The following is a 12,948-nucleotide window of genomic DNA, read 5'->3' on the forward strand; positions in this document are numbered from 1 at the left end:
GGGGCAATATGTTGCCAGCACATTTAACACAAATTGCTCTTTGCATTCATTCACCATTGTGAGATCTCTGAGGAAGTCTTCCTTACAGGGTGCATTTACTGATTTCCAGCACTTACAGCGTTTAGCAACTGCACATGCCACATTAAATAGTCGTCTAGTAGTCTCTGCCATTTTACCAATATCTCCAAACAGGTATTTCAGTGGGGAAGGGGATGCAGGAATAGACGTGATCCATTCCAGGATCTCTGCAACCTCGCCCCAGAACCTTGCCACCGGGGGACACGACCAGTACATATGGTACACACTTGCGTCTGGTGCATCACATTTCAGACAATTCCCTGTGCAGCCCTCCACAAATTTGTACAGTTTAACAGGGGAAAAGTGTAGCTGATTAAGTATTTTAAATTGAATTAATCGCAACCTGGAGTTTAGGGAAACTGATCTAGTAAGCTGACAGCATCTGAGCCATTTTTCATCACTCAGTGTGATCCCCAGGTCTCGCTCCCAGGTCTCTTTCATATTGTTGCAGGAGGTTGAGTGTGATTGAACTAGGATGTACAGAATCGAGACCCCTTTCTTCCACCCATCGGTCGCTGTTATAGTCCTTGTGCATTCATGTGTAGGGGGTTCTGCAGGGAAGGTTGGCCATTTAGCTGCAAACGTGGCTTTCATGTGATGGAAATGGAATCGTTTGAGTTGCCCACCTCACATCGCGTCCACACAATCTTTCAGTTCAATATATACACCTTCTGGGAACATATCTCGCATTTTAAACTGTTTAGTCGGATCCCACAACCTTTGCAGTGCTTTATCAAACGTGGGGGTAATATTGGGGAAGTTCCACAATGGGATTTCTGGGTGTTATGGGATCTCTAGTCCAATCCTTGTGTATATCTTAAACCATGCATGGACGGTGGCACTCACTGGATCAAACTCACAGGAGTCTTTGTGTTTGGAACCAAATATGACCGATCAGACATTGGAGGGGGAGGCTGCAAATCTATCTATAGGGATATGTGCAGCCGTATCGTCTGGGTCGAAGCAGTGCTTGGCAAATTGCGCTTGAGCCACTAAGTAGTACAGTTCGAAGTCCGGGGCTGAGATGCCACCGCTCGAGAATGGTTCAGTTAATTTGATCCATTTCATCCTGGCTGTCTTCCCACCCCATATAAACGTGGTGATTAGTGATTGAAGTTTTCTAAAGAAAATTTTACCGGGCCAGAGGGGTATGTTGCCAAAACAATCGAGGACTATCATCTTAAGGAGAGCCACTCAGCCGTATAAGGAAATGGGGAGTTTGGTCCACAGCTGTAGCTTAGTGGTTAATGACTGTAAAGGTTCCTCATGATTATCCATGTATAATGTTTGTTTGTCCTTGGATACCACCACTCCCAAGTAACGTACCCCACTTGAACCCCCCCATGTCAGACAAATCTTGGGGCAGGATGACCTTCTTGACTTGATCAGTGAGTGCCCCAAAGAAACCCCTTGGGAGGCAGTGAGCTAGAGAACACCAAAAAACATCTGTCTGACTGAGAGCTGTGGGTGCAAGGCCAGACAAAACCTATCCTCTGAGCCAAGTGAAAAACCCCCACTGGTCCGACACCAGGGTAATTACTAGGGATGAGCAAAATGTTCACTCCCAAAGCATAAAGTCCGTATTCCGCACTGGAATCCGCTTCCGCCCATTCCACGAAATCGACATGAGGGTTCCGCTACCACTGAAATTTCGTCCAGTTCTGTGCGGTATCACGCAGAGCGTGCTGTTTGATTCCCATGTTAGTTTCGTGTTGTGTGACGAGAAACTTTGCAAGGTTTTTTTTTATATGTGCTAGCTTCAAGCAGTGATAGGTTCACGCAGCATCACAAAAAACATTGTGCAAGTCTTTTTTCGATCCATGCTAAATTTGTGACACGAGTAACTTTGTGCAGGTCTTTTTTTGATCTGTACTAGTTTTGTGCAGTAGCACGAGAAACTTTCTGTGGGTCTTTTTGGATCCATGTTAGTTTTGTGAAGTGGCACGAGAGACTTTGCAGTTTTCCACGATCCGTGCTAGTATCGTGCAGTGAATCGAGAAACTTTGCACAGGCTTATTTTAGATCCGTACTAGTTTTGCGTCGTGGCACGAGAAACGTTGCACCGATCTTTTGAACCGTGCTAGGTTCACGCAGCGGCACGAGAAACCTCGCCCAGCTTTTTGTTTGATTTGTACTTGGTTTGCACAACGACACAAGCAACTTTGTGCCGCTGTTTTCGATTCCTGCTAGGTTTGCACAGCAGCATGAGAAACTTCACACCACTCTTTTCGATACGGAGGTGTGACGGAACAGCGGATTGCGGTGAAATGGATCAAAATTCTACAGATTTCGCTTCTGCTCCGGGCGGAACAGAATTTGACAGTTTTGCCCAGCCCGTCATTAAATCATCCTTACGGAGGGAACTATTGAGTCACCTCTTTGTCTTTTGTTAGACTTGAAAGAACCTTTTGAACAATTTTGCTTTGCACCTGCCAGCTTCCTTGTATTGCATTGTCTTCTTTATGGGATTAGGTGAGACTGAACATTTCATTTGACAGAGATTGGCCTTTTCCACACATTGTACCTGTCATTTCGGGCCAACATTGACCTGACATCTTGTTTATTGAGTTTTGCCACCATACTGATACATTGGGCCTCCATACGACTCTGGCAGTAGCCGCGCAGGTAAAAACGGCAGGCTGCCGCAGGAGTCGTGTTTTTTTCCGGCACCTGACTTTAGGGAATAACCGGGGCATTACAGCCCTGGCGGTCCCTGAAGCCAGGCGCTGGAAAATGGCGGGCGAGGCAGCACCTGCCCGCAGTACACGGAGCGTGCCGGTCCGTTAACAACAGTGCCGGTAGCTTACTGGCACCATTGTTACCAGACTGGCATTCTCATAATAAGGCCCATTGTATATAAAGGTTACTGAAAACGCTTAAAACATACTTGGTGTCCGAGCCTCAGTTCATGCTACATATATCGCCACGAAAAACATGAAAAAGAGTCCTGTAAAAATAGAACGAGTTCTTTAAAATATAAACAACAAAGTCTTAACAAATATACCAAAAGAGTCTTTATAAAGTGCATTTTAAACTATATACAAAATAAATTACTTGGAAGATATTGGTACAGCCAGCATGGAACTGTATGGGCACAGCTAGCTTAAAAATGTTTTTTATACTGGCATATATTGTTGTGAAAAACATGAAAATATGTTGGAAAATGTTCCCGTCCACTGTTGATGATTTGCATCAATTGGATTTTTTCATGTGTCAACCTACCAAACCGACTGCAAACTGTCCGGCATTTTGCTCAATTTTTCACAGAAAGTGTGCTGTGTAATGCACAATTTTAACACATTATTCAAAACCTTTCTCAGGGGAGAACCCCAGTGAACACCTTTTAGTTGGTTCAGGCACCCTCACTATGCTCGAGACCCCTAAGTAGTCCCCTGGGGATCTGTCAGACAGGTGGCCAGGACACGGCCATCGCTTTTGGATCCAGTTCCTGGGGGTGGACCAGTGAGGGAGAATCAACTGGATGGGGGGTCCTCGGGGAGTGGGAGTGGGACACTGACGGATGAGATGCGGTATTCCCCTTCTTTTGACACCTTTTCTCCATCCTACCATGTAGGACATTCAAAACCACGCCCTCTCCTTTTCCGATACAAACACTTTTGCACGACACATCAGACAATGGACTAACACCAGAGCCGTTTACCTGACATGTCCCAATACAGTGCTCAGGCAGAGTCAGGGAATTGATCAACACCACACACACCTGACAGCCTTTTCCCTTCCCCACGGGGATAAAAGGTGGAGCAACAGAGCATAGTACGAGCACGGCTGACAGCACGACGGGACGGCTAACCAGACGTGGCAGTTCAAGAGAAGGAGAAAGACGGCAGGAAGCAAGAGGGTGGCGAGGAGAGAAGCGACCTTGCCCTTTTCGTCCCAGGCCCGCTGAACCTTCATGGAAGAAAGTTTAAGACTGCAAACAATAGTACAAGTGTCTTGCAGCAGATATCAACGTTTTCTTAATATAGGTCTTTATTATTTGACATGACGCCACCAGGACTGCCTTATTTTCATTTGATGATCGACGCTTGCTTACATTTTAGATTTAGGTTTAGATTGGGCGTTTTTCCAACCTGCATACAGTTTAAATAAACACCCTTGAACGGTGATCACTTGTGTCTGTCTTTACTGTTGTCACCATGAGTTTCCCACAGGGAGCCAGGTACCGTCCCTTTGTTTCCACACTAGGTGATTAAAAATCATAATTAGATCTTTCACCCAGCGCGGTCCCTGAGTATCCCTGCAGCAGCATGATCATCATTGACACTGCGCACTGCGCATGCGTGGTGGTCTCGGCTGGGCCCGAGTGTGGCGTGCCTCGTCCTTTGTTTAGGAGGTCGGGGGAGCCTTGTGCTTTGTTTAGGAGGTTGGGGAGGCCTAAGCGTGGCTCACAGGGGGGCCCCCAAATTTTGTGTTACGCCACTGGCAAATACACTTTACAGGTTGCTTTTACAATAGATTCCTATGGGATCTGCCTGGCCCTGAACAGGCGCAAATCCCAGGGATCCCATAGGAATCAATTTGTTGTACGCCTGCATCATAATCTCATGTTGGCGTACAGCGACATGCACTAATGAGACGAGGAAGAATGCACATCTCATCTCCATCTGATCAGTGCCGGAAAATGTGGTGGGGTGTTAACGCCTTCATTAAACACCCCAACTCATTTAAAAGGAGGCTGTTGGTGTTTTAGTTAAGCACATAATAGATAGAAGAAATGTGCCGGCACCTCAGCCAGATGACTTGGGATAGCACAGCTACTATAATGCAATTGATATGGGATTATCAACCTCATTTTGTACTAAATGGAAATTGGGGGAGGGGACCCCAGCATGAAAGGTTAAACCATCAGAACGCAGATGGGGAGAAGGAAAGAGTAAAAGAGGCGTAAACTTGCTTTTACGCTTTTCATTTTCCCCTCCATTTCGGTGAAAAAGCTAATACGCTTTTAAGGCGGCGTTTCTTAATAGATTCCTATGGAACCCGCCTGGTATTGACCAGGTGCTAAAACGGAGTTTGAATTCCATGGGAATCCATTTGTTTTACTCCTACATGAAAATTTCATGCAAAAAATAAAATGAAGTGCTCACACAAGATGTGATGAGCCCTTCAGAGATCGTATATCCTGCGTTCCCCTTCTGCACGAAAATGGGGCAGAGCAGGACATGGAGGCCTAAATTCATTACGTCATGCATTTACGTCTCCATTTCCTGTTCTGCCCATTTAAAATGAGTGTGTATATGTTGCCTGATACATGTTAGAAGTGTAATTTAAAGATCAACCCTATTGATGCAAAATGTGTGCCTTTCTTGACTTCTTGATAAAAGTTTGGGGAGCATGTCAAACTCGACTGCCCCAAATCAAACACGCTTAACTCGTTTCTCATGTTTATGTTTTGTTCTTTAGATATGGACTTAGCACTGACACGGTTACCTGCAAAATGTCTGGCTCCTATGTCGGTAAGAAGTACTTTTATGATAATTCTATAGATATAGTACTGGCCTTTCAGAAGACAACTGAAAACTGTCTTATTCATTGACTCTGTGCTGGCCTCATAGTTAACAGCTGAACTTCATCCCTGCCAACAACTACGTGCCTGGCTTGAACTGCTGTAACCAACTACATCCCCTGCTCCCCTCTCCCTGCCACCCCCCTCCCGGCTCCCCCTCGCTTAACAAGCGCCTTGATGCCTGAGGGTTTTGCGCACTCTAAAAATGCGAAAATAAATAAATAACTAGATAACAGTTTTCTATATCACTGATATGATTTGGCAAGTAACATATATACAAATAAACAGCAGTACAAACAATTCATGCTGAATTACAGCAAGATTGCGCAAGGCAACAGAACTGAATAAACATGGCAGTGTTACTTACACTTGTGGGCATGTGGGGGTGGACATGGGTACCTCTGCTAGATGCTTTGAGAGGTGCGGGAGCTTCGGGTGGGTGGGGTGCAAGTGCCTGACTCTTGTTCTGTGGGGGCGGGGGTTTGGTAGGGAGAATTGTCATGAATGGTTGATTTCCCTTACCTACTGAGTCCCTCGGCAGCTTTGCTGGATTTCTAGGATTTATTTTTTCACCTGGTAAGAGTGTGAGCCTTTTTTCCCACTCTTACATGTGCTTTGCTATGTGTGTTTCTACTTTTTGTGTGATCTTGGGCACTGGAGCCTCACCTACTCCAGGGCACCATATTTTTCATGTGTGTTTATGTTTATGTTTATTGTTACACAGCACCTTTAGTGCAGTGACACAGGGTTGTCTTTTAGACTTCCCACCGACTCTATTTTCTGGGGCTGACTACAGTCCCCCAGAAAAGGGTAAAGTTGCCATTAACTTTACCTTAGTCACTTTAAACCACAGACCCAGTACACCCCATCTTCCATGGAGTATTGGAAAGGGTTAATTCCTATCCCTTTTTGTCTGTGCCTCTTGGGACATTGTTTTGCTTCCTTTACATTAAGACGTGGCTGATGGCAGTGGTATCTACCCTAACATTTCTACCGCAATTTTTTTACATAAATGTGGTAATGTTTTAGGCCATTATTAGCCTCAAACATAAACCCGCTTGACCAAATACATTTTATTTTGGCTCCGGCCGGGTTTATTCACCATTTCTTTTTGTTAAAGCCTTTCTCATGTTTTACTCTGCACGCCAAACCAGGTTTGGTCCCTTTGTTCATCGCCTTTTTGCGGGCTTCCACACAGAAGCCCTCCTTTAGGTGCCTGAGAGTCTGGGTAGGCAGGATGTGAGGGAGGGGTTTTAGGACCCCTGCCATGGGTTACCCTGGTAACCCAAGTCGCACTTCTGTCTGATTGGCTAAGGGGACTGGCCTTGCAAAGGCTGCTACCCTGCTGTGTGATTGACAGCCAGGCTGTATGAATGGGGGAAAACTGCATAAAAAGCAGGTCTCTGGGACTGGAAGAGCAGAGTCACCACTGGAACGAAAGAACCAACGAGGAACTGGAAGAAGAGGACCCCTACAATGACTGAACCACCCGGTGAAGCCCTGCTGCAGGTCCGAATCTCCAGAATACAACGACAGTGAAGATCCTCCAGGAAACTTCTTCCCTTGAGCTGGTGGGACCAACCAGTTCACCCAAACTGCAAGCCAGGACCCCTCCTCTGGTCGAATTCGCTGTACAGAGCTACAGTGGGCCGGATAGCCAGGAAGGTCGGACCCTGCTTGGGTTTTAAAGAGCGCACCTTTTATTCATTGCTTTGCTCTGCTGCTGGTTTCTTCCCTGGGTAGTGCAGTACCCTCCGGTCTTCCTACTTCTGATCAGTCCGACAGTCCCCTCAGGAACCGTGAGCCTGCAGGAACTACCAGGAACTTCTGCCTCAGCTACAGCTCCCTCTCTGTTTTAAGGTACTGTGCAAATCCGGTTGTGCGTTTCGTTCAGCCACGGTGAAAGTGTTTGAAATCTTTCTCCAACCAGAGGGCTTGTCCTTCTCTTCTCTTTGAACTAACTTTTCTACCAACCAACCTCGTCCGGAAACCACGCCACGAACTTTACCGCGAACTACCCTGAACTTTGTTTTCTTGAGCAAAAGACTTTTGAACCATTGACTTTGGGACTAAGCCTTTTCTGTCTGATTTTACCATTGTAGTCTCTTTTGTTCGCTTGCCCTGAGTACTTACCTGTTGGTGTGGATCCATTTCTGTTAACTTTTGTCTTTCCCTCCCCTTTAAATTTCTGGAGTGCCATTTTGCTCCCACTTCATTTTGTGAGTTTAACTTGTCTGGAATTTAAGGGAAGTGGTGTGGTGTATTACGAGTGTGATTTTTAGACTGCTTATAATAGTGTAATCTTATACAACTCAAGAGTGAAATAAATGTATATTCTTTTACTTGAAAACCTTGAGTCAGTGTTTGCCTGAATCATAGTAATTGATGTCCTTTGTGTAACTATTTGATACTGCTCACTTACTCTTGAGATAAGTCTGGCTGCTCCGCTACTGCTACCACTTTAACTGTGTAGTACAGGCTTGTACCAACGGTGAAATTGTACTGTCACTTGTAGTCTTAATTGTGTGTGGTGTTCCCAAAGGGTACTGCATATAATTCTGCATAACACTGCAGAAGCTTTGTACGTAGAGATGTTACAGTGGTCGCCCACTAGCAAAATCACACTTTCCGCAGGCGAAGAAAGGAGCAATACACATAACATAAAAAATTAAGGAAAACCCTCATCGTTAAGAACATTGGTTTTGTAAAGAAAGGAGATATGCATAGGGATCAAAAAAGGTCTCATCATTATTCCCAAAAGTATGGTTGTATGTGCATAATGGTTTTTATATGAGATAAATCTAGCTGTGAAGCAACAGAGCGCTGCACAAAAAGTAATTACAGTAATAGGTTTCAAATATATGGATACTATTAGAAGGCTTACATATTAAGGTTAGAAGGCTCCAGAGGGAGGGGACTTAGAGTGTTGCTGGGTCCCAGCATTAGCATTAGCAATCCCATCACTTGGCTACTTCTGCTATGAGTGAGGCCGCAAAGGGGATCCATTTTAGTCCAACAGATGTACACAAAGGTACTAAATAATTAAATGATGGTCCTCTCACATGTGTCTTGCCTTTTTCTATGCCATCTTGTACTGGCTTTATCGATGTAACTTTGTAAAAGGAATTGCTTTATTTCCATTTCATTCAAATGTAAAAACCTGAAACATGTAAGGAAGATTGCAAGCATTATATTGTCTGGCATCTGGGGGGCGTGGCCTGAGCCCATGTGGTGAGGCTGTGAATTTACAGAGCTCCATCGTGATCCTTACTTGATCCTGCTACTCGGCGGTAATAGGTAAATCTAACCGCATGCAAGGACATCAACCTGCAGGGGATATCAGCGTCCTGCTGGGAGGCGTTGTCCTGACCTAAATCAGACTTGTTTGGTGGAGAACAAGCGGCTGGAAAACTGGCCCATGAGGAGGAAGATGGCGGCCAGAGCGGCGTCACAGTGAGAAGGAGGAGGAGGGGCGCAGACACTGCCGCGCTGCACTCCACACCTTGCGTGGCCTGTGTGCTAAGTAATTCTCTGGGGTGTCCACTACTGGGGGATACCTAGGTTGCTGGCTGGTTCATGAAAATCGCATGCCGGACGGAGGTATATGCTGTGCCTTCGCCTGTGCGCTGTCCTGCCTGCAGAGCTGGCAGGCTGGTGCCGGCGGATGCCTGAACGGAGAGGCGGCGAGCAGATATGCACGGCTGACTGGGTGCTTATCTTCTGGCGAGGATCGAATTGGGACCTGTAGCGGGGCGAGGGCACGCCGGCTGACGCCCATTGCTTGAGCAGCGGCCCGGGTAAGAGCGACTTGTGACAGCCACTTTCCTTGAAAGACCTGACGTGCCGTAGCAGGCACGGCAGGGGACTGAAATAATACTGCTACGCTGCAGACCTGCCTGATGTGGAATTAGAGTTCTCCCCCCATATGAACCCACTCCACCTGAATTACCCCTGGTGATTGGAGCTGGCGGCAGCGTTATCAAGGCCCTCGCTGTGACCCATAACAAGCTATGTAAGTGTTGAACGTTAGCTGGAGACCTGGCACCTGGCAGTGCAGCGGACATTGCACCTTCCTCATGCTGAGACTGCAAGTGATGTGAGTGGGATCCAGGTAGTAGCAGGACACCTGTGGTGTGGTTGGTGGGTGGTACTGATCCTGCACACCTGCTCTGTATGAAAGACAAGTAAGGTAGGAGCGGGACTGCTTCTACTCTGTTGCGACGACTGGGCCTCTGGGTAGCACACGTATTGCGTGCTTGGTGTGAGGCGAGTGCTGTTTATAAGACTGAGGGCCTTGACGTGTGCGGGCCTGGGGCCCTGGACAGGTCATAAGGTGAAGGCACCTGATCGTGCTGACAAAGGGCGTACAGGTGCAGGGAAGAGGTGTGCGCACAGTGAGATTTCACAGACTTCCCCAGCAGCCGCTTGAGGTGGTAGATATGCAGAGCGGGAGGTTGGACTGGGGGAACGGCTGGCTATCATGTGACTGGCAATCTCTGGAGTCTTGGATGTTAGGATCTGTCACTCACGGCTATCAGCACCCCAGATACTGGGAGGAGTGGACTCACTTTCGCTTATGGAAAGCAACAGACCTGATGGCAAACATTGATCTCCTGATCTCTGACCAGCTGATGCCTATAGTATAGCACCTTGAGAAGGGAGAAGGAAGTGTTGCATTGTGGCAGAGCTAATATTCAATTGTTACACTGCTGAGTATACCCTGCACTGACCAAGATACGATTCTAGTCACTGCTGGCTGCTGTGCTACAATTGCTGGGTCAGTGGGAGCGTGCATAGCAGTCCACATGGGGGCTGGAGACTGCACTGGGTGGCCCTCTTGTCTGGTGGTTCCTGGAATTCCTGTTGCTGCCGGCTGAATGCCTGGATTTCTGCTGAAGCCTGAATCCACATTTGCTTTGACCTCACTTGGAATAATGTCCCAGACTAAGGGTAAAAGTAAAGCCACAATTATCTACTTGTTTGCTAATACGGGTAAGTCCTGTGAACTCTCAAACAGTGCACCGGCAATGCAAACAGAGGCATGTGTATCTGGAGCAGGCTCACAGGAAGATCTGGTACTGGATGCAATAGCTGCGCTGAGATCCTCATTAGAGACGAAAATAGATGAGGTCAAGGTAGACATTCAGTTGTTACGACAGGATGTGCGACAACTAGCCGAAAGAGTTACGACGGCTGAGAAGGAGCTGAAGGAAACGAGAGACTCTACAAAGGACCTAGAGACTCGGGTTCGGGATCTGGAGAGAAGGAACACTGCTTTGGAGCTGCGGGCTGAGGATGCCGAAGGGAGGGCCAGACAAAACAATGAACGGCTGCTTGGTCTCCCAGAGGGCTTCGAGAGTTCAAACCCCACTCAGTATGTTGAGAACTTATTACTGCAGGGAGCAGGACCTGGGAACTTATCGCAAGGTTTTGCGGTTGAGCGTGCTCACCGCTTGCTACAGAAGCGGCACCCACTGGGCTGTCATCACAGACCTGTCATTGTAAAAATATTGAACTTCTGTGATAGGGAGGTGATATTGAAACACTCCAGGGAAGGCAATTAGATCCACAGAGACAACTCTAAAGTCACCATATACCCAGACTACACACCGGAGGTGCAGAGGGCCAAGAACTTTTTTGTGCCGGTCAAGGCGAGACTCAGGCACCTCAATACTACATACATGCTCATATATCCTGCTAGGCTCAAAATAATTTATAAAGGCAGGGCACACTTTTTTGAAACACCTGCAGCTGCTGACATGTAGCTGGAACACAACAATTTGGCTAGCAGAGACGAACCTAACACTTGATCCCATGTGTGCCATTATTGAGATAGGTCACATGAGTTTGGAAGTTGCGATACCCGGGCATCCCACGTAGCATTAACTGATGTAAAGAACCACCTGTGAAAAGAGGGGCGTTGGATTTGCGACTACGACCTGATGGTCACCCTCTAGAATGGTGCACCTGATACATTTGATTCTAAGACTCTTGTTGTGCTGTGTGTGATAAGAGAAATCTATGTCTGTCTGAACAAATAACCTTGCATACGATGGGGGCAACGTTTGATTACCCACTAATGGCCTTGTTGGAACGCTCTACGCGTAGGTGGGTGGCTGGCCCTTTGCTAGCACCCATTGCTCGACACATGGTGGCCTGGATAGGCCCTAATAATACGGGTACGACCGAGCACTGTACACACCGTGCAGTAGCTGGGCGAGTTAATATTGTTTGGTTTGTTGTGTTATTGGTTTTATGTCCTCCACGCTTTCTGGTTCGTATGCTATTCATAAGGTTTAACTGGTCGGGTGGGAGCTGGGTTGTGGAGCATTGAAGGCGGACGCAGGATCTCAGGTCTATTATGAAAGGGCGGGAGGTGTTGATGACGTTGTGCACAGGCGGGTAGGCAGATATCTAGAATATGGCCCCCATTAAAGTATTAACCTGGAACGTGTGTGGGTTAGGACATGTAATTACATAGGAATAGGGTGAAATCTTTCCTGACACGTAAGATATCAATTTCCCTGCTTCGGGAGACCCACTTAACGACCGAGGAACTGGCGAGGGTCCGTGAGCTCTGGGGGGGATGGGTATGGGGTGGCATACTCTAAATATGCTAGAGGAGTGTTCACTTGGATAAATGAAACTTTGCCGTTCCAGCTGCTGGAGATGGAGGCAGACAAGGAAGGGAGGTACCTCATCTTGTGGGGTTACATTGACCACATTGAGGTGTGCATAGTTAACTCTTATTTCCCGAATCATGGCATTCCATCCCACGTTCACACATTTTGTTACCAGGTGACACATCATAGGAAGTGCTTCTTCTTATGGGGAGGTGATTGTAATTGTGTTAGGGATCCAGTGCTTGACATATCCTCTATTCCCCAGAGAGGTCCGTCGTCTGCCTCTACTGCACATAATGTGGCACTGACCAACCTGGATCTAGTGGATGTATGGAGAGAACTGAACCCTGAGGGTAGGGGTTACTCCTACTATTCTTTACCACATGCCCTGCACATCAGGATTGATTACATCTTTGTTGGGCGATGTCAGATGGCTGATATGTGTGGGGCTGAGTATTTGGGGAGAACAAAATCAGACCACTCCCCTCTGGTGGTTGCTTGGAATCTAGGGAGCCTAAGACCCCCCCATTCCGATGTGGCATATGCCAACGGATGCACTGATTGACCAAGTCTTTAGAGACAAGTTGCAGACGACACTAGTAGAGTTTCTACGACATAATGTGGGCAGCGTTAAGGAGTGGGGCACTGAGTGGGAAGCCCTGAAGGTGATGGTCAGGAGAGATGTAATATCTAGTGCTGGGGGTATCAGAAGAACGCTGA

At 47.1% G+C, this 12,948-nt stretch overlaps 1 protein-coding gene across 1 annotated transcript in view; it reads left to right on the forward strand.

Moving 5' to 3' along the window:
• The window catches only part of LOC138498459 (fibrocystin-L-like), a 1,772,245-nt gene that overhangs the window by 271,948 nt on the left and 1,487,349 nt on the right, over positions 1 to 12,948 (forward strand). The window contains exon 9 of the mRNA XM_069622209.1: positions 5,503 to 5,555. Coding sequence (XP_069478310.1) covers positions 5,503 to 5,555 — 53 coding nt within the window. The remainder of the gene's footprint in view (positions 1 to 5,502; positions 5,556 to 12,948) is intronic.

Source organism: Ambystoma mexicanum, chromosome 5q, assembly GCF_040938575.1.
Source record: "Ambystoma mexicanum isolate Mex_15411 chromosome 5q, UKY_AmexF1_1, whole genome shotgun sequence".
NCBI lineage: Eukaryota > Metazoa > Chordata > Amphibia > Caudata > Ambystomatidae > Ambystoma > Ambystoma mexicanum.